Here is a 22,376-nt window from a genome sequence, read left to right on the forward strand (position 1 = left end):
GACTGACATTTATGAGCTGGGTTTGTATATGCTCTGCCTCTCGAGATTAAATGCTGAATTAATGGGAAGGACTCTGTCTGGCCCCTGTATTGGGCTTCCATGGCAAGGTTTTGGTAGCCAGGGCTGCAGACGTGGCCTGTGTCAGAACAGGTCAGGGGCTGTCTCCTGTGCTGGACACAGCCAGATCCAACCTACTCCAAAACAGACCCATCCTTGGCCAAAGCTGAGCTCATCAGTGAAGCTGGTGGCACCTCCTGGGATAAGATATTTAAGCAAGGATAAAAACCACAGCGCAGCAGTTGTGAGAGAGGAGAATGAGAAAAATGTGTGCGAATCAACTGTGCAGACCCCAAGGTCAGTGAAGGAGGAGGAGGAGGTGCTTCAGGCCCCAGAGCAGAGATTCTTTGGCAGCCTTTGGAGAAGACCATGGTGAGGCAGCTGTCCCCCTGCAGAACATGGAGGGAGCAGAGATCCCCCAGGAGCCTGTGGAGAGCCCCCCTGCTGAGCAGATGGATGTGCCCTGGAGGGAGCTGCAGCCTGTGGAGAGCCCATGCTGGAGCAGCTCCTGGTCCCCGGAGAGGAGCCCACACAGGAGCAGGTTTGCTGGCAGGAACAGCAGCTGGTGGGAAGGGCCCACACTGGAACAGTCTGTGAAGGACTTTGTCCTGTGGGAGGGACCCCATGCTGGAGCAGGGGAAGAGTGTGAGGAGGAAGGAGCAGCAAAGACCAGTTGCTATGGACTGACTGCAAGTCCCATTCCCCATCCCCCTGTGCCAGGGTGGGGAGAACACAGAAGGATTGGGACCAAAGGAATGAAGTTGAGCCTGGGAAGAATGCTGTGTTTCTCCCCATCCTATACTATTTTTAGCTACCAATAAATTAATTTCCCCAAGCCAAGTCTGTTTTGCTCATGAGGGTGATTGGTAAGTGAACTCCCTGTCTATTTTGATCCATGAGCTTTTCTTTTCCCCTCTGTCCTGTTGAGGAGGAAGAGTGAGAGCAGCTTGGTGGGCACCTGGATAAGGATCAACTCACTACAGCAACGCTGAGGATGTGGGCAGAGAGCAACTTTGCAGGCCTGTGTTCCTCTGGGTTCTCCCCAGTCCCAGTTCCCCTGAACTGCTGGGGATGTTGGGATGGCAGTGGGAGTGCATTCAGCAGTTTGCCTTTTCCCCTGCTGGGTTTCAGGGCACTCCCAGGATCCTGTTTACCAGCCCTGCCCACAGCAGTAACTCCCAGCAGAGCTGGAGGCAAAGAGCAGTGACAAGAGCTGTAAATCCAGGACTGGATGTCTGAGTGACGTCCTCCTACATTTTCCTTTATGCTCTCTTAATATACTACTGGATAAAATCTGTGCTAAAAAACCAGTTAAACATTTAATAAGCTTCTTAACATTTTTCAGCTACCGGTGTTTATTAATTGGTTTTGAAACACTATTTATTGGTATGACAGTGGATTTTTTCGGCAATTTTAGGTGGTAAGTGTTAAAACTACTAAAGTCATTGCTACCATTTGGAAACCTCAACATATCTCTCTCTTGCATCCTATCTACAGAAATGGCACGATAGGAGAAGCTTGGAGAAAAGAGAATTGAATTAGGGTTAATGGGAATACACTTGAATGTGAGGTGGTTGCAGGGGGCAGGTGGATGAGGGGGACACAACATTTATTTGATGTATCTGAATGATTCCTGTTGCTGTAGAATTGTTATTTAATAGTGATTTGGTTTGACCTTTGTTTATTCAACTAAGCTGCCTTTCTAGGCAATTTCTGATTACTTTTTAATTTAAAACAACTTTTCTGCATTATTTTGTATTTCTCGTCTCCAACCTATTTTTGCCTGCTTTTTATCTGTCATGCAGCTTTCATCAGTTGAGTTCACAGACTTCTGGTTAGCAGGAAAACAGTTGTTTCCAATTAAAAACTAAAAAAAACCCCCCAAACTTACAGATTCATATTTGGAAATAATTTATTTTAATACAAAAATGTTACAAAGCTGCTGTAACATGAAAACTGTTTCATTTCTTTTACTATTTTGAATGATTTTTTTTCCTCCACAATTAAAAAAACCTGCAGATGAATTTGTGTCCCAACCTGGGAAACAAAACTGGGAAACAAACTTCTTCATTCTGAGACAAACACGAGCAGTCCTTTAATTAAAATTTGGTCTAATTCCTGCAGTCCCACATGAAAGGGACCTGTTGGGGATTCCATTTATATGAACTTAGAAGCTCAAACTTGAAATTCTGACATATAAATGATATCTCAGGGAACTGCCTGGTGTTGGGGTAGTAATGACACTCCAGTTTCACTGAGAAATAGTTACTTCTGAGGTCTAAGAATAAGAAATTTGCCTTGTTTGCCCTGAAGTGGCCACACAGTTGTATCTGGCAGTCAGGCCATGGCAGTAGGTTATAAATGTGACAGTTCCCTGTCTGTATGGAATCCTTAGGGATTAACCTGCAGCTACCCAAAAGGCAGCTATCATGTTTTTAAAATGAAGCTAATTTAAGGTCACCTTATATGTGTTCCTTTCGTGCTGATAAGTTTTCTCACAAGTCTCAGTTGTGTGGGCTTTGGGGAATAACTGTGCTTTTCTCTTTGCTTATGGTGGTTGTTTTTTGAGTTATTTGGAAAGTTATAGTTCACTGGACCCCTTCCCACTAACTTGTGGCATAGTCTATTCTTATCCAATTGCTTCTATTTCTTTTTCATCTTTCCAAGCATGTGCAGTTGTTTTGCATTCCTGTTTTGCCTTTGTGACTTTTCTCTTAGGCTTTTGACTTTTTTATTTTTACATTTCAGCATTGTCTGTCTATCCAGAGGGATAGAAAGTAGTGCTGATTTCATGTATGGGTACAAGGCAGTGAGAAAATTGGTACTCAAACCTGATGGAATTAGTTTTACAACAAGGTAGTAAAAACTTAGAGCAGCTCAATAATAATTTTAAATTATTTAATTTAATATTTGGGTTTCTTACTTGTGGTTTTGTGCATTAAAATACCTATGACGGAAGATAGTTTTAAAATCCCTCTCTGTTGGCTTGAAGTCCCTTACCCCTAACTGATGATAACCCCTGCATGCTTTAACTTGACAGCTTTATTATATTCTAGGAGTTTTTTACATCATGCTCTTAAAATATCATTCCTTAAATAAAACATCACACCCCCCCCCCCCCCCCCTTCTGTATCCTCTTCTCATATTGTTTGCATTTGTCCTCTCATTATGTCTGACTTGTAAATCCTCTCTCCTCTGCTTTTCCAGTGTCAGGAGGTGTTATGTTACCAGAGAACAATGATCCTGGTCGCTGCCCTGTCAGGGTGCTGAGGGTCAGGGTAAAGGTTGCAGTGTCTGAGCCACAGCCTGGGCTGGATCTGAACTTCTGACTGAGTGTTCCAGCCCCACCTGCGTCCACAGCACCCGAACAGATCTGCACCATCAAACAGCAGCAGCCCTTCATTGCGTTCCCACTAAAGATTTTTGATTTAGTAAAGCCTGATCAGCTGAGTCGCAAATCCATGTATTTGTCTTGTGCTTTCACTTAAAATCCCGTGTGTTTATCTGAAAAAAGGGCCTTTGTGTTAGAGGTGATTCAGTCAAACACCACCCGGGCTCAACAGCACCTGAAGAGTAATGGCTGCTTGTGAGAGTGTTTTAATGGAGGGGGAACTTCCCCGGGGCCTGCAGCTGACTCACTGCTCAGAGAATCCTGTCAGTAATGACTCTGAGGTGGCCTGAATGTTACCCTGGGATTGAACAGCCTGTTGTGCCTCAGGTACAAAGTACTCTCTGTAGCTTTTCTTTTCCTACGTGTTTATAGCACCCGTTATCACAATGGTGTGAGCTGTTTGTTCCTGTTGTCAATTTTTAGGTTTCGTGCTCTTCCCAAACAGTGGGTGTTGGCAAATAAAGAGTATGTGTGAGTAATTTTACAGTGTTCAATGATTACACCCCTGGATTTTCACACACCAGGGAAGAAAGTGAGGTAGGGAAGGAGGAAAACAGTGAGCAGGATTTCTAGACTAAGTACAGTGGAGTTTGCACTGATGACTAACACACCCCAAGAGCTGTTATGTTTAGTGTGGATTATGGTAAAATAAATTTAAGTTGAAAATTATCTGTGCTTCTTCTCCCAGCCTTAAGGGAGTCTGAGTTGTTTATGAATTCTCTCAAAAACTTGCTGTCATAACAAGTTGTTTGTTGTTAAATTAACTGGTTTCAGAAAACTCAGACAGGAGAAATATTTGGTATTTTCCCCTCACATTTAGACTTCTGCGTTGGCAGATGACAACTGTACTGCTGAAGAGGGAAGAGTTGATGAAAGGCTTTTCATCAAGTTTGAAGCCCCTGGAGTAATAACTCCTAATCCTTCCAAAGTGCTGTAACTGAAGGAAATTTTATGATGTTCATCCTCTTCATTTCCTATGCTATTGCCAGACCTCCTGGGAATACCTTAGCAGAGATGGTGCCTTAGTTTTACTGCATTACACTTCCCTGTTTCAAGGAGATGCTTTGGCTTTGTTTGTAGTAACATCAGAAATGCACAGTTGGGATTTCAGTGTATACTGAAGGAATGTCTTTGGTGGTAAGAGGGAACCACAATTCATAACCAAGATGTTTTTCCCTTGCAAGTCATTTTGGGTTTATCTTCACTGACGAAAATTTCAGGTTTGAATTCGCTGAACTTTCACGTGAAGTCGATGAATTTCAGAGTGAGTGTTGTACCCGGTGGGAAGGTTTCCTGTCTGACACTGTGGCTACTAGGTCAAAAGAAGGTTTTAAAAGCAGTTTAGGCAGACCAAGAGCTTTGACCTGTATGTGCAGCTGCTGGTGGTACTCAGGGCTCAAAGCTGTTCTCTTGTGAAGAGTCGAGTTCTGATGTTTGGTTGATGCCTGGAACCAGTGAGCCCTGTCACTCCTGGTCTGTCCAGGCTGCACAAATGGGAACTTGAACCCTCCCCAAAGTGCTGAATCCCCAAACTGCCTGTCTGCAGTCCCAGTGCACACTGGGAGGATCGGGGTCTGTCTCAGCTGGGGCCTCACCGAGCACAGACGTTGCTGTTCCCGCTCCCTCATGGAGGGTGCAGCTCCTGCCTGCCCTTGAGGGGGGTTCTGCAGTGAGTCTGCTTCTCCCAGGATCCAGGATGCTCCCTGCCAGATGCAGCTCCACAGGCTCAACCAAGGCTTGACTCGTCCTGTGATTCTGTAAGGGATATGAAATTTGCAGAGTTTGACAGGGATCTGTTTTGAATGAAATAGGTTATTAGGATGGACTGAAATGTGTAAAAGGGTTTATTTGTGTATTATCCTAGAGCTAACACTTGTAACTTGGAATAGGTGTTGCCAAAGTATTATAGTGTTTGCATTAGATGAAGTAGACATTTTCTGTGTACTGAGTTCAGAATTGCTTTTTAACCATTTCTGTTGAGATATGAGAGTCTGATAAATGGTCAGATTTTTCTGGGTTATGGGTGGTTTGCTTTTTTTTTTTTTTATTTTTTTAAACAGACTGTACTGGTTACAAAGTGGATCTTCATTAGTGGGTTTAGTGCATTATTGACTTCAGCATTAAGAAATAAATGGATTTTTTGCTTGGTGCCTGTGCACCAGGCTTAGACTAAAATTAACCTCGTGTTTGTCTTGCAACAGAAAACTTGTTAAGGTGTTTGCAATGTGTGTTTGTAGCTCTTCATTTTGCATCAGTACTTAAATAAAAGTACTGATTTTGAGAGGAGTAGCATTGAAAACGTGACGGTGGGTTTGTGCTACTGAGGTACCTCAGCGTTTATCCTCCTCTCAACCAGTCAAAGGGAAGTGTTAGTGATAGGTCTGTTAATGGACTGATTACTAAAGTAATTGTTTCCATGCAGCAGCAGAATAAATTAATAATTGTTGTCTTAAGTGACTGCCAGATATTTGTAAAACATTTTCAGAATGAGCCAAATGGTGCCTCTCACTGTGATCTCATACTTGAAGGAGACTTATGACCTCTTTGGAACATTCTGTTCTGATCAACCTGTGTTATCTTTTAAAATCAACTGTTCAGACAAACAGCTTTTCATTTTTGTTTTGTGGTTCTGTATTACTACAGCTTTGTGCCTGACCTCAGTGGTACTGGTATCTCACATTATCTGTGCTTAAATGCCAGACTGTCCTGAGGTGTGAGGATGAATTAAATCTAAAAACTAATTTGATGTAATGTTTAGCAAAAACTGATTGAAATAAAGGTGGTGATAATATAACTTAGGCAGAAGGTTTGTGTTACTGGTCCAATGTTCTGTGGATAAACTACCACAAAGTTTGAGGGATTGATCTTTTTTTCCTTTGGATTATTTTAACCAAACTCTGAAGTTGTTTTATATTGATAAAGGTTTTAGCTGATGCAAATTAGATGGAGGCAAACAAATTAGTACTGGTATTGCCAATTACCAGTGTGAATGTAGCTGGATTGGGATTTGGTGGGTATGGCTTTGGGATTTACTACAGCCATTTCCCTTGGCTTCAGGCTGGGACCCAGACAGCCTTGGAGGCCCTAATTCCTGCTTCACATGGGAAATGCTGTGGCTGTTTACTTTGGTTTGTTTACCAGCCCTCAGTCAGTGCAACTGAAAACAACAGAACCTTCTTGTCTATCACCAACTTCCTTTTCTGGTAGCAAGGATGAAGAAACTTCCCCAGTTTCTGCTGCCGTTCAACAAACTTGTTTACCCTTCCTCTTGTTGTCTTTTACATGAAAAACATGGATCTAGTGCATGGATGACACTTAGGATGATTTCAATGTTCAGAGGGGATTTCAGTATTTTTCCCCTGTCCCAAATGCCATTTTAATTTTTAATTAAGTGACAGATATTAGAAGGAGCTGATGACTCAGGTTTTTTTAGAGCAGCCCCATGCTGTGTAGCCATGACTGATATTACAAGCAGGCAGGTGTCTAAATTTGCCTTGATGTCTTTCTGTGGACTTAGTGAAACTTATCCTAGTCACCAAGAGAAGGTTTAGTGTCATGGGAGCTTCTTGGTGCCATTCAGACTTTCCATAGGATTCGCTCAGAGGATCCTATTTGTACTTAGGGTATTACTGCAGTTAAAATGTTTATCTGCTCAAGGATGAATAGCTCAGAGACAGCCATTGAAGAAAGCTGTTCAGCTACGGTGAGCAGAGCTGTAGTGTGTAATTCAGTACTTTTATTTTTGTGGAAACACTTTAAATATGTTAAGATTATGGTTAAAGTTGAATAGAGAAGGGCCTCACAGCTCCTCTGTGTCAGTGTATCCCATGGTAGATGGAGGGATGCCTGAGACTGACCCTCTCTGGAATGGATCCCAAGAGCCTGTCCAGCAGCCCGGAGTAACTCCAGTGACATGCTTTTGCTGGAATAAAGCAAGAAATGCTTTTTCATCCTGCCAGAATTTTAGCAATATTTAAGATTTTATTTTCCTGTTGTGTGTGTGTGTGTTGAGGTGAAACCGAGCTTATGGAAATAAATCCTCCCATGCCGAGGCTGTGCCCAGAGAGGCAGAGCAGGGACACTCAGGTTCAAGTGTGGACAGGGGCTCAGGCTGGTTTTTTGGGGGAAGGAGCAGTTCCTGTGCACTGTGTGCTGTCTCTTCCAGGAGAAGGCAGAAATTTCAGAGGCTGGTACAGTGCATGTGCAGCTGGTGAGTGAAGGCTGGTGCTGTCAGTGCCTGCTCATCCGCTGCTTGTTTGCAAACGCTTCCTTTGCCGTCTCACGGAAGGCCCGGCAAGCTTTGGGCAGCAGCGTGGGCTCAGCCTCAGGCCGGGCTCAGCCTCAGGCCGGGCTCACCTCAGGTCGGGCTCGGGCTCAGCCTCAGGCCGGGCTCGGGCTCAGCCTCAGGCCGGGCTCAGCCTCAGGCCGGGCTCAGCCTCAGGCCGGGCTCCCCTCAGGCCGGGCTCCCCTCAGGTCCTCGCGGGGGGAGCGGGTCGGGTCGGGGGGAGCCGCTGCTCCTTCCCCGCGATGCTCTTCAAGTTCTGCTCCTGCCACCTCGGCTCAGTGCTGGTGTTTTTCTGAGCTGGCTCGGAGCTCTTTAGTCTTATTAACTGGCAGGATGGCGTCTATTACAAAAACAAACCCTCCTTTTCTTCCTGCTGTAATCAGTTAAATCGGCTGTGTAATTAAATGATGAGCCGGACTGTGGGTATGGCAGTGTATTCAAAGATTGGCTGTGGAGAGGAGCAAACCTCTGTTTTAGCCAGTAAAATGATACCAATATAGATGAAATTTTGTCAACTGGGGAACTTCTGTAATTTCTCTGGCCCTACAGAAGAAATAAAACAACTTCCTCAAAAACGAAGACCCCGTTTTAAAAGTTTCTTCCAGAGTCTGTATGAGCATTGTTTTGGTGACACTTTAAGGCTTCACATCATTAATACTGAATTTTAAAATATAATCATTGTTTGGTTCAATAATTTTGACTAATGCTGAGATAAAAATGAATAATCAGGAGACAACATAATTAGTGCAGTGTGGCAACTGACTACTTAAATATGAGTCTGTTAATGTGGGAAGCATAGCTCTTGCTATGAAATGTTCTGCATTGTGTCAGGATCTAAAATATTAGAATCATTTTACTCTTTAAATTGATACTGCAAATTGCAGTGCTGTGAAAACATTCACATTGTACCACTAATGAAAATGTTCAAAACAGGAAATCTGAAATTATGTTTGAAAATAATGTCAAAATTTCAGAGAATATTTTTAATGTTCTTTTGATTTATGTTGCTGGTAAAAAAAGTGATTTTTGTACGTCATCCTGATGTATGGCATTGGGAAAACGAAGAGGAAATATATTGCAGGGAATGGTTGTGTTCAATCTTGCTGAAAGATGGTTTTGCTTGTATGTTTAGTAGCCTGTCACAGTTAAAAGAAGTATGAGCAGCCTCAGTGTGCAGAAGGGATATTTTAGCCTTCAAAAGCCTCTGGGAACTGCAGACATAATATACTTTTAAAGTACAAGGGATCAAAAAAAAATGGCATTTTCAGCTGAATTTGCTTATAAAATCATAACCAGTACCTGAAAAAACACTGGTATGAAAGAATGACTCGACTTATATTAGGTTGAGGGTAAAATTCCTGTAATCTTCCTGCTTTTTATCTGTCAGTACTGCTTCTGATGAGGTTAAGTGTCTGATCTTACCATATAATGCAGCAGCTGATTTGCAGCATATTTTATTAAGACATTAATTATAAGGGCTGGGACTAGTGCTGGGAAAGGTCATGGATTTCAGGGGAGTGTGGGAGTAATACTCATGGGCTGTAGATGAAGCAGATTATATGTTACAGCAGGATCAGTTCTAGCCACAGTAGGAGTTCCAGGAAATTTAATCTTTGGTGGAAGACCATGAAATAATTTCCATGTAGCAGAAAACCTCCTGTGTTTTTCCATGGAGGTTGGATCTTTGTCTCTCCATGGCTGCTGGGTTCTAAGGTGTTGCAGGAACAGTGCTGGCTGTGTCTCCTGGAACAGTGGGATCTGCTCCCATCACCACTGGAACTGTTCCGAGGGCTCGAATTACTGAGATCAGCAGAATATTTGCATCTCCTGACAGATGAAATGTGTAGGTGAGGGACCACTTCACTGGGGCCATAACACTGCTCTTTGAGAGCAGTGAGGAAAACCAGGAGGGAACTGATGAAAAGGCCAGATGCCAACTGCACCCTTGGGAAGAGGAGAACAAAGGGTGACTTAGGCTTAGACATAAGACATTAGGTAGTTGTTGCACAAGTCAGACCGGTCTTAACATACTGACAAGTATACCCAGCCCAAGTTTTTACACTGAAGTCTAAGAAGAGCTGCCATAAATGTTTTTTTGGGGTTGTGTTGACAGAGTCATGGGCAGGAGGGTGGGTTGTGTATTGGTTTTTTTTTTTTTCCTCCTTTTCTTTCAAGAAAGCAGCATGGTTCAGAATTGGGCTTACTCTTTTCAGCGTAGCTTGTTGCAATTTGGCAATTATGGTTTCTTCTGGCTTTGCAACTGATTATGTTAACCTTCAGCAAATTAATTATCTTCTGGCTCATGACTGCACACACAACACTTTGTGAAATGGAACTACAGTAGAACACTGCCAGATCTTGTCACTCCACTTTGTTGTAACCCGTGTGGTGACATTCATAAGGCTCAGTAGTGAGGTGATGACGTGAGCATTCCAACTGCAGCTTCCAGCTGGTGAGTTGTAGGCAGAGCTGATGGAGGTGATTCAATTTTCAGGTGTATTTAGTCATGTGAAACACACAGAAAAACAAATTGCAAATTAGGACTAAGTAAACAGACAAGTATTCTATTAGATTAGGTTCTCTTTCTGTGTTTTTGCTGGTTTATTCTGCGTTTTTTTCTTTCAGTGCTGTATTAACTACTATGTATCAGTAAGGCTCTGTTACTAAAAATAGTGATAGACATGTTGCAGTAACTGATTAATATTGGTAGAATTCCTCTAAGTCCTTTCTTAATTGCTGCTTTAAAGTGAGATATTTTGGGTAGTTGATTTAAATTCTCTGCAATGTATAGACTACTAAATTCTCATTTCTTGTTTCGACACAGGTTTCTTCTGTGGAATATTGCTTAGCAGGGCTGCCTTGCTTTCCCTGCTCTTGCTTTCAGTCCTTTGGGGATCACTTTAAAATTGCTTTGAGGGAGTTTTCAGTAGCAGTTAATTCTGATTTCCAAAGTGACCATTTTCCACTGGTGACTGTGCAGCATCTCAAAGGGGATGTTGCAAAACTGCAGGTATTCTGCCATAGTGAAACTTGATTTTTTCACTAGGAGGAGAGTGCAGTCATCTTCAGAAAAGTTAAATCTTTACTTTCCTTTCTTTCACCCATTACTCATGCTGTAAAACTACAATAGGGTCTCCTCTGAAGAAATGCTGATGAATGGGGGGAGGGTGCACATATTTTGCTGTTGGAATGGGGTTTTTTGGTGCAGAGCATAATGCAATATATTGATTTTCCAAATAGCTTTGCCTTTTTTTTTTTCCTTTGGAAGAGAGAAAAAAATTCAGTTAAGCCAAAATCTTTCCTCTGTGTTAAGTCTACTTGAAAACACCCACAAAAATAGACATGCTAAACTTAAGAGATGTCAAAGAAGTGTCAGTATATACAGCTCTAGTATAACTACAGAGTGTGTGTGTGTGTATATCTATAGATCTATATCTGTAATATGGCTTATTGCTGCCTGGTGGAACGTGTGGTAGAAGAGCACCAGTGACGTTAAAAAGCAGGTTGTTTTCAAGTGGTGAAGGTGTATCTGTGAGAGAGTTAACCTGGAACAAGTGCTTGTGTTCATTGAGTGAGAGTTCTTTTCATCCTCACCACAAATACCCTCTCAGGTAAAAAACCAGAAAGTAGCTGGTTTTATAAAACCAGTTGAGTAGTTCTGCCGTGAGTAAAGTGGAAGATTATTTCGGTATAGCAAGAGGATTGCTGCTGTGGGCATAGGGATGTCAGCAGTTAAACACTGCTTTTGAGGGAAATGTGCCTGGTGTTGGATATGGCACTGGCTTAGTCTGAACTCACACTGACACCAGAGACTAAACTACTGACACCTGGGTTTGGGTGGGATCCATGAGCAGCAATCAGTGGTAAAGACAAAGGAGCTGCTGCTCATTTCCAGGCTCGGTGCTCAGCCAGGCGATATGGGGAGGAAGGTTAAAACAATTGAAGGAACTTAGGGTTTTTTTCAGTCTCTGGGGGAAAAAGAATAGTTTGCCACACTCGATCAGATCTGTCTTGTGTTCCTGGCATTTTAACACTTCTCGGAGCACAAGAAAACCACAGAATGGTTGAGGTTGGAAGGCACCTCTGGAGGTCATCTGGTGCCATCCCACTTCTCACAGAGCTGTTTTCCCAGGATCATGTCCAGGTGGCTTATGAACATCTCCAAGGATGGAGACCCCGTAGCATCCCAGGGTTACTGTGCCAGTCCCACTGATCATCTCTCAGTTGGCTTCCTGAGCAGCTGGAAGCCCACCCAAGTCTTCTACTGTGGATCTGGTAGCGTGTGTGCCCTGACTTCCTCAGGCAGAGCAATGGAATTGGCTCCTGGCTGCAGGCAGCAAACACCAACTGTTTGTGGCAGAGATGTGTGAGGGCCAAAATCTGTGCAGGAGAATGGCTTCGTGTGTGTGTGTGTGTCCTGGAATATTTGGCATGGAGATCTGTTTTCCAGGTTTTCAGGATGCAGATGAATTCTACCAGTGTAACATCTTGAATTTTTATTCTTTTATCAACAAAAATGTTCTTGTCAAATTCTGCCACACCAGGTGTTTCAGGTCCCCAAGGTATCCTGAACAACGAAGGAGTTTAGAGCAGAAAATATGTAAAATCTCCATTCTGCCCTCAGGGAATGCCAAACAGTTACAGAAATTGAAACTATTTTAGTTACTCCATTTCATAGTTTCTTAAGTAATAAGCCAGAAATAGGGTACTTCAAGCCCCATTTCTGGTAAGTCCTTTCAGTGAGATGCTGTTCCTGCAGCGCTGGGTAAATACCAGTAAGAATTCTTAGCCGAGAGTGTCACAGGAGCCGCGGCCTCTGAGGCTGTTTGTTCAAATCCCTTTGTTTATTATGAGCTGGAATGCGGGGCTGTGGGCTGGGGTGGGGAACACCAGCGTGGTGCCTGCCTGACACTTCCATCAACAAATGGCAGCTTTGTTTGAGGAGCTGCAGCTCGTGGAGCTGGAGAGGGGCCGTGTCTGGAAAAGGGAGCACGTGTCAAGTGGCTCAGTTGTGTGGAGCAAGTGCTGCGGGCGGAGGAGGAGAACTTTCCCCTGGTCATTTTTGATAAACTGATTTAGAATATGGTCTAGAAACAAACAGGTTTACTTCATGAAGACTAAAACAGAGCTCTACAAGGACTGGGAAGAAAATGACAATCTAAAGACTGGTAAAGTGTTTTTATTTTGTGTGCTGGTCTTTAATTCTGTATATTGTGCTTGTTTTACTTCTCTCTTATTTCGAATTAGTAATAACTGAGTTTTAAGTACTTAATACTACTAAGATAACAATGTTTAATTGTGGAAGAAATGTAACTCAGTTAACTTCTGGAAATACGTATTTCTGAGGAGGTGTTGCTACATAAAAGGGATTGCTTTTCTAACTAACTAGTTCCCTTTATGTTAAAACTCCTTCTCTGTATTAAAAGTTCCCTCTGCATGAGAAGAAAAAGAAAATGTAATAAATTATGCTTAATCCCTTTTGTTCAGAGCGGGTTTAGTGTTGATGTGCAGGTATTTACCAAGATTTTTCCTTTCGAACATCATGTACCCACAACAAAATACTGCCTAGTGTACGTCATGGCTTTTCCTTCGTTGTTTATGGGAATGGACTGGAAAGTAAATAAACAGCCTGAGTATTTAAGGGACTTTCTGATATGACCAGAGACTTTGTTTGTTGCTCTGATGTGTGCTTTGAATGTGTAGATGTGGAGCAGCTGGTGGTAGTGCCTGCAGACAGGAATTTGTGCCAGTGCAGCTCTTTGTGCACTGGAATGTGTAATGTGCGAACAAGCAAGAATTGGGGTAAAGTAATGGAAAACAAATTAGCATGTTTCAAGTCTTTTGGGCTTTTCTGAGTGCTCTGCTGTTGAAGAGACAGTATGGTAGGTCAGAGAACAAAAAAGGGAGAAGTCTCTTTTCAGAATTTGGGATAAGGTTGTGGGGGATGCTGTTAATATATTGGGCCTCAGCAGCATGGAAAGAGGCATTATTTCTGTGGGTGCTGGTCCCCAGCAGCTGAACGTGAGCTGGTGTGTGCCCAGGGGGGCAAGAAGGCCAGTGGCATCCTGGCTTGTACCAGCAGTGGTGTGGCCAGCAGGACCAGGGCAGGGACCATCTCCCTGTACTTGGGCCTGGGGACACCACACCTCAAATCCTGTGTTCAGTTTTGTGCCCCTCACTCCAACAAAACCATTGAGATGCTGGATCTGGTCTGGAGAAGGGCAGTGGAGCTGGGCAAGGGACTGGAGCATAAATCTGATGAGGAGCAGCTGAGGGAGCTGGGGGGGGGCTGAGCCTGGAGGAGGCTCAGGGGACCTTCTGACTCTCTACAATGCCCTGGAAGGAAGTTGAAGCCATGTGAGGGTTGGGCTCTGCTCCCGGGTAACAGGTGACAGGACAAGGGGAAATGACCTCAAGTTGCATCAGGGCAGGTTTAAATTGGATATGAGGAAAAAATTTCTTCATAGAAAGGATGGTCAAGCCCTGGCACAGCTGCCCAGGGCAGTGGTGGAGTCACAGTGGTGGAGTCACCATCCCTGAAGGTATTTAAAGTTGTGTAGATGTGACACTTGAGGACACGGTTCAGTGGTGGGCTTGGCAGTGCTGGGTTGGTGGTTGGACTCAATGATCTTAGAAGTCTTTTCCAGCCTAAACAAATCTGTGATTCTTCTTAAATTTGTGGTACATCTGTAAGAGGCAACTTCTGCTGCTACTGATGCGCAAGCACTTGTAGCTGCTGCTCCTTCAGTACCTGTAGGGAACTCTGAGGCTCTCGGTGGTACTTGTTTTGTGCTAGGGATTTGTCCCTTGATGAGGGAGTTGGTTCTTGGCTGTTGTTACCTTTTCCAGGTGAGGTGCTGTCAAGCCATTTTTTAGGCTGTTTCAGAGACCATATCACCAGTGGGTTTGAGTAACCCCAAAGACCATTCCTGTAAGTTGTACAACTACTTTTGCAGCAACTAGAGGTGTGTGTGCTTGGTGCATTGCACGTGGGGACCACTTGGAAAAAAGGTGTGCCTGCCTGGTTTGCAGTTCTGTAGCTGAACAGGATTAGGGAGAGCTCAAACTAAAAGTACTCAGTAAACCTTGTAGAGAGCAGCTTTTCTCCTTGTGGGAAGGACCAATGTTTTTCTGTCTCTGGCCCTTCCTCCCTGGGCAGCAGCTCAGTCCTGTCAGGCTGTGATGAAGCCCAGGTGTAACTCTGGGCTCTTTATGAGTCACCCCTGACCAGGAGCAGCCGAGCTGCTGCCAGACTGTCACAGGCTGTTCAGCTCCTCCTTGACTGCTGGAAACACAAGGGATAGTGCTGCCATCTCCCCACTCTTTATTTTGGAAAACTGAGCTACTGCAGGGACTACAGGAAAAATCCTGTGTTCTTCTTGGTGATTTAAATGAATACAAAAATACATTATTCCTAAACTTATTTTTTACTTTTTTTTTTTTTTATCTTCTTCCCTACCCCACTTTAAAAAAAAATGTATTTTAGGTGCATTATGGGGGGACCTTGGATCAAGGTTCCCTGGTGTCTGTAGATGCCTACATACATTCCTCCCAGTGGAACAGGAGGGAGAAGATGGCTCAAAGGCAAGAGTAAGACAGGATTGTTTCTTTTTTTCTTTTTTTTTTTCCCCCAGTTCCATCAGATCTGCCAGACTGTAACTCTGCTTCTTGCAAAAATCTCTATCCTTGAGAAGGTTTACTACTACTCAGAATTTAATTTTTGCATGTATTTATAGGTCACAACCTTATTTTTTCTTTACTAGTGTTTTCTTTTTACTTGGATCTGTTGTTTGGCTGTTGAATATTTCACTTATGGCAGTTGGTCCATTCCACTTAGTCTTGCATTCATTATAGAGCATAAAGTTATGTATTTTTTTGTTTACATTGTGTCCATTAACATTATTAGTTCCTCACTTAAATTTTACTGCATTTGCCTTTCTTCCTGTAGCACTGGAAGAATATGGAATTCTGGAAAAGTAAGGTGTTGTCCCCAGTATTCCTCACAAGCTGCAAGACACTTAAAATTGCAGCTTCTCGGTAGGAACTGAGAGTTTTCAGTTGGTTTTCCAGTTTGTGTAAGAAACCTGTTTATGAATAGTCAGTTTTAGGAATTTATTTTAATTTAGTGTTATGTTTTTTCAATTTTTGTATCAATTGACTGAGCTGGACAGTGTTATTGAAATTTTAAAAAAAGTTCAGCTTTAAAAATGTGGGGGTTTATTTTAAATGAGGTTGTGATGCACAGAGAGACCATCTAATAGTGAATAACAGGATAACACCCAGCATTCATCTGTAAATTTGTTCTTATGAAACAAAGCTGGTGTCTCCAGGTCACTCATTTCCTCTCAGAAAATACTGGAGCCTAACAGGGATTGTTCTTGTGTAGGACTGGGTTAATTTTTGCCTGTGCCACGTCCATCCCATCACCACTCTGTTCCTTTTCAATTCTTTGGTAATTGGTGAGGGCACGAGAGACTGATCAGAAAGCTGGTACTGATGCTGGGGGGGCTTCCACTTGGGAGGGCTGTGGCATCCACAGGTGGCTAATTCAGCAGGCCTGCCTTGGGAGCAGTTTCAAGGCAGGGAGCTGCAAAATAAACCCACTTCTAGTCCCATCCTTCAGGATGCCTTTGGAAGTTTGGGTCTGGCAGTTTATCAGTCATCTCAGCAGCACTGACAAGTCAAACAGTCTGATTTCCAAGTGGAGCAGAGCAGCAGGGTCTGGCTGGGATGTTGGTCCTTTTTCATGTCATTGCAGGTTGGAGTTTTCTGTTTGATTTTCTGTTTCTAGTGATGCTTCAGTTCCTTTGCATGTTGCTGTTCAGAACTTGCACATTTTGTAATTGTGCACACATTTGGTGTGTAGATTTTGTAAATACAGCAAACAGGTCAGCGTGTCAGAGCGATGAGGGGCAGATACTCTCTGATGGGGAGTGTTACAGGCATCAGGCAAACAGGTCAGAAAATTTTGTTCCTGGCCTTTCTTTCTAGGATTAACCTTTCCAAGAGCTTGATGGGTGCCACCTCCCTTTTTACAAGGAGTCACATGGAAAAGATGAGGGGGATGATGGTACAAATTATGAGGGGGGATGGTACAAATTACGCCTGAGGAGATTTAGGACATGTGGAAAAATGTTCACAATGAGAACAGCCAGCCACTGGAATAATCTCCCCAAGGAAGTGGGACACCTTTTAAGTTTCAGCTGAACAGGGTGCTGGGCCATCTTATCTAGACTGTTTTTGCCAGCTTGCACCAGAGGATCCTTGAGGTCCCTTCCATTCTCTCATTCTGTGAGTGCTGCTGGGCAGGGTTTTAACCACGCTGCTTGTGCCTTGTTAGCCTGACTGGGTTGTGGGGGGACTTAAATGTTCTGTTTAGCTTGCCATCATTGGCAGATTTTATCATCTGCTTATTGATAATATATTTCCTCAGTTTTTAGTTCAAGTCAGTTCTCTGGACTAGTTAATTTGCTGTATATTGATGCCAGCCTCATCTGAGATTGCATTGTTTCCTGTGTAATGTGCTGTTCATCATCTGTCCTGCTAACTTTTAATTAGAAAATTTAATCACACTTGTGTCACTGTTTTCACTGAGCTAACACTGAATAAAACTGATAAGACTTCAGAATACCAGTTATTTGTCTTCAATTTTGTAGTGATGTATTTTTGTGCCTAGGAAGGTGTTTCGCAAAGAATTTTCCTTGTTCCCATATTTAGCTTTTACTTTATCAGGAATCATTGTGTAATTTCTAACTTGGAGATATTTAAATATTTCCTCTTAAGAGAAAAATCATGTTTAATGCTTATCTCCCAAAATATAACCTCTTGTGCCCATCACAAGCTGTTTTCTGGGTTTTTGGTATGGATGGATTAACAAAACATCAAACTATCTCAGTGCAGCTGGAAGGTTAAGATGATTCTGGCAGAAAGCAAAGAGGATTACTCTAAAGGCAATGAATATGATAATTTCCACACTAAATGTAATTGAATTGTTGTGAGACACAGAACGTGCCAAGCTTTGATTCACACATTCCTTCTGCAGAAGAAGGGAAGGGAAGGCTCGGCCATGTTTTCAGCATAAAGCGGGAACTTGGTTCCTGGTGCAGATAACATTTTGCATTCTTTTAAGCAAAGCTTTAAACTTTGTTACAAATTATGCCACTTATTCCGTCTGTGGTGTTGAAGAGCTGTGCATGTCCTTTTGGGTACATTTTAAGATAAAGTTATAACCTATTTTTAAATTCTGTTGAAGTATCGGCTACATAGTCCTTGAATGTACCAACTACTATAATAAATATTGTCTATTTATTATTCAGCCATACTCTTTCTCAAATCTAATCTAATCTCTCTCTTACTTTGAAATCAGTGATAGGATTTTTTCCCCCATGTCTGGAAGCTCAGCAGCAGGTGTACTTTAAACAAGGAAGCTTTTCCCCCACATCTTTCCACTGGAGAAGTGGTGGGTTGCTCAGCACTTGAATTCTCTGAAGGAATATCAGCTTTCTAAGCAGGTTTAAAGTTTACTTCTTAAAAACCCATAGTTGGTCTTCTATAAAGACTTGCTGTAAGCACAGATCTGTCTTAGAAAATAAAACACAATTTAATTTTAGCTATGGTCCCTTTACCTTCTCACTTTGTAAACAGTACTAGGGTTCGTCTACTGCTTTTTTTCAGTGTTGATTTTGTAGCTTTAGTGGATGTTGTCAGTTCAGTAGACACACTATGTCAACTAGTAAAGGATAAGAATCAGATAGTTCTAATTGTGTGTGTGGGGTGATGTGGAGTTCAGTGTGTGCCCTTGGGGGGACACAGGGCTGGGGAGGGACTCTGGAGGGCTGTGGTTGGTGTGCAGGAGCTGTGTCTTGGTCAGAGCTCACATAGACAGGTGGGGTGATGTAGTCCTGCAGTGGCTGTAAATCCAACCTGAAACCAAACTGCTTTGTGTCTTATGCTCCTCTTTAAGCTTAGGAATAAAGGTGCATCCAGCACCTGAAGGAGCAGGAAGAACAGTGCTCTGTTTGGGCACACCAAAGTCTGAGCAATATGAAATGATTCCACTCACCTCTTGTCTTACAAGGAGGAAATTATTTATCAGTTTTGTGGCTCAAAGATGTGAAGCTTCCAGATACAGCAGATGGAATTATGAATTTTTTTTTTTCTCCCTCAAATAATTGTGTAAATACGTGTGTGCTGGTTTTGGTGCACACTGGAAAAAAATGTCAGAGCACTGACATCCTCAGTAATAAATGGGAGTAATAGGATTGGCAAATGGTGATGATAAGCAGAAGGGGGCCAGAATTGGGGGGTAATGAAGTGTAACTCCTGGGGGTCATAAAGGAAAACTCTAAAGATGCAGTCAGGGTTTCCCTCAGGGGGAGCTTAGGACAGGCATTGCTGTTCCCTGAATGGTGGTGTTTGTGTCTGTGGTGGGTCACACTGAGGTTCTCTCTGCGTTCCCCCGGAGAAACTTCAAGTGGAAACAAGCAGAGACCATGCTACATCTCTAACAGATGGCTTAGAAGGCACCTTGGCACAACTTCTTGTCTAAATGTTGAGAAATATGTAGGTAAAGTTTATTAAAGAAACACTGGGTTTGAACAAATAGTTGTGTTAATGTCATGTGATAGAAAACTGTAATATCCAGTCTGTTATTCTATTTCATGGCCCAGATGGTTGATATGTACAATTCCTGAAGTTCATTATGCTGCCATGAACTAGATAGTGAAGAAAACACTCGTGTGGAGTTATTTTTATAACAGGGTGTGCTTGAAAAATATTTCAAGCTTATTTTTAAAGCTTTGCTTTATTGAAAGTTCATTGCTTTTTAATAATCAAATCAAATTTAAAGTTCATTGCTTTTTAACAATAGAAACTCTTGAATCTTTCACAAACTTATTAATTAAAGCTGATTTGCCTCCTTGGTTTGACATAATCACACTTGGGATATCAAAGCATGTTCTGTTGCTGGATATTCAAAGCAGCAATTCTTCCTTTATTTGGTGTCCTCTTTATGTTCCTGTCCACGTTCTAGAGATGGTTCCTGCCAAAGGAACAGGAATAAGCAAAACTTTTACTCCACTGATGTAGTAAATGCTGCATCTGCAGTGTCCTGGTGCTTCCCCACACATCATTTTGTTCTTGCCTGTCAACCTTCCTGTTGTCATATCCTTATTCCAGCTCTGGGTCGCCCAAGTTGCACTTCTGACAATATGACAACATCCTTCCCTGATTTCTGAGAAATAAGTCTGAGGCATTCTCTCAGATGAAGCCATGCAGTGTTTCCTCAGTATTCCAATACCTCTCTACAAATCATGTAAATGGCTCACACCTTTGTTCTAAGCCAGTAGTGTACATTTTGGCTTTCTTTGACTATGAGAATGTTTGTGGAATTGGCAACTAGTAGCTTTTCCTATTTTCTTCAGTCTTTCAGTTAGTGGATTGTGAAGAATCATTATTTTACTGTATTTATTGGTGGAAAATCAGCATCATTCTAAACTTGGCAATTAAGATGCCATCCAATAACTGTATTTTACTCTGAACAATATTCAAGATGTGCACCGAGGTCATATTTTGCTTTGATACAATAGCTTTGGCATTTCTCCATCCAAATTGTCTCCCTGAAGTTGATTTTTCCAAGTATTTAGCTGCAGTTCTTTGTTCACAATGGAGCAAATCTGAACAGTGTTATTTTAATTCTCTACAGGTGCAGATGCTGAGCAGGATGCTGCTATCAAACTTGCCCAAGAACGAGCAGAGATAGTTGCCAAGTATGACAGAGTAAGTGAACTTGTTAATAATTTTAAAGACATTTTATAATTAATCTTAGTAATATGTCTGTTTTAAAAAATGAATCATTGCTCCAGCCAGCTGTTGTTTAAAATACTCTAGTACTAATCTGATGGTTTCATGATACACTGGCCTCTGGGTGAATTAAATTCTCCCTCCACGAGGGATATTCTGGATAATGACTCAATCAGCTAATTTTTTAGGTGCATGGCAAGTTGCTTTGGGGCTATTTAAGGGGGTGTATTGTATTAGAAGTAATGAAAGTGGGGTGTTTGAGGCTGCTGAGATTAGAAAGACACTTTTTATTTCTTTAATTTTTGGTTATGATAATAGAAACATGTAAATCATTACAGACAAAGTAAAAGATGAGTGAGCTGAATTGTTTGTCAGGTTCTTGTGGGGAGTTGAAGTGCCCTGATCATATCCTGTTATTTCTTGAACCAGTTTTCAAGTAAAAGCCTGGCACAGAGTGTACCTAGAGAATGCCTACGCTGTGTCCAGGTACTTTGGTAACACTTGATGACTTCGCAAGTGTTGTTGGGGTACTGAGCAATAGAGCAAGCAAAAAACTTGTTTGTGGAGTTCATGAAACATTCTACATGCCAGACTCACTGGTGGTTTGCACGGTGTGCAGGTGAGTGGCTGTGGCTGTTTAAATAAGGAAAGATGTGCTCATGTGTGGCAGGTTGACCCTGGCTGAGACCAGGTACCCACCAAGCTGCTCTGGCACTGCTCCTCACCTGGGCAGGGGAGAGAAAATACAAGGAAAGGCTTCTGGATTGAGATGAGGGCAGGGAGAGATCCCTCACCAGCAGACCTGGCTTGAGGAAATGGGTTTAGTTTATTACTAATCAAATCAGAGCAGGATAATAAGAGAATAAAAGTGAAGACTTAAAACATTTTTTCCCCACCCCTCCCTTCTTCCTGGGCTTAACTTCACTCCCAGTTTTCTCTGCCTCCTCCACCCCAGCAGTGCAGGAGGACAGGGAATGGGGGCCCTGGTCAGTTAATCACATGTTTCTGTGGCTCCTTCCTCCATGGGGATTGGACTCCTCACACTCTTCCCTTTCTCTAGCCTGGGGTCCCTCCCACAGGCTGCCCTTCTCCATGAACTTCTCCAGTGTGGGTCCTTCCCACGGGCTGCAGTTCTCCATGAGCTGCTCTGGTGTGGGGTGCTTCCACAGGGTGCAGTTTTCCAGGAACAGGCTGCTCCAGTGGGGGTCCCCTGCAGGGTGACAAGTACTGCCAGCAAACCTGCTCCCTGTGGGCTCCTCTCTCTGTGGGGGCACAGTTCCTGCTGAGATCCTGCTCTGGCATGGGCTTCCCATGGGTTGCAGCCTCCTTCAGGCATCCACCTGTTCAGGTGTGGGCTCCTCCACGGGCTGCAGGTGGGTCTCTGCTCCTCTTGGGACTGCAGGGGGACGTCCTTCCTCACTGTGCTCTGTACCATGGGCTGCAGGGAATCTCTGCTCCGGTGCCTGGAGCAACTCCTCGCCCTCCTTGACTGACCTGGGTGTCTGCAGGGCTGTTCCTCTCACAGGTTCTCACTCCTCTCTCCAGCTGCAATTTCTGTTGTGCAGTTTTTTTCCCCCCTTCTTAACTCTGTTGTCCCAGAGACACAACCCCTGTTGCTGATGGGTTCAGCCTTGACCAGTGGCAGATCTGTCCCAGAGCCAGGCTGGCATGGACTCTGTTGGACATGGGGGAAGCTTCCAAAGCCTCCTCACAAAAGCCACCCCTGTAGCCCCCTGATACCACAGCCTGGCCATGCAGACCCAATACACTCTGTGTTCTGAGGGGTGGCCTCTCTTCATACCCAATAACCTGTGCAGAGCCCACACCAGAAGCAGATACAGC

General features: G+C 43.1%; 1 protein-coding gene across 10 annotated transcripts in view; it reads left to right on the forward strand.

Annotated features, from left to right (window-relative positions):
- USP6NL (USP6 N-terminal like) overlaps positions 1–22,376 on the forward strand; it is a 122,452-nt gene that overhangs the window by 33,309 nt on the left and 66,767 nt on the right. For 8 of the 10 annotated variants that reach the window (XM_027639649.1, XM_027639646.1, XM_027639650.1 and 5 more), the window contains one exon: positions 20,437–20,510. In XM_027639649.1, coding sequence (XP_027495450.1) covers positions 20,437–20,510 — 74 coding nt within the window. Of the gene's footprint in view, positions 1–12,728; positions 12,902–20,436; positions 20,511–22,376 lie in introns of those variants that run through there. The other 2 variants (XM_027639643.1, XM_027639645.1) reach the window with 2 other exon arrangements.

The sequence above is a fragment of the Corapipo altera genome, unplaced genomic scaffold (genome assembly GCF_003945725.1).
Source record: "Corapipo altera isolate COAL_440 unplaced genomic scaffold, ASM394572v1 1b, whole genome shotgun sequence".
NCBI lineage: Eukaryota > Metazoa > Chordata > Aves > Passeriformes > Pipridae > Corapipo > Corapipo altera.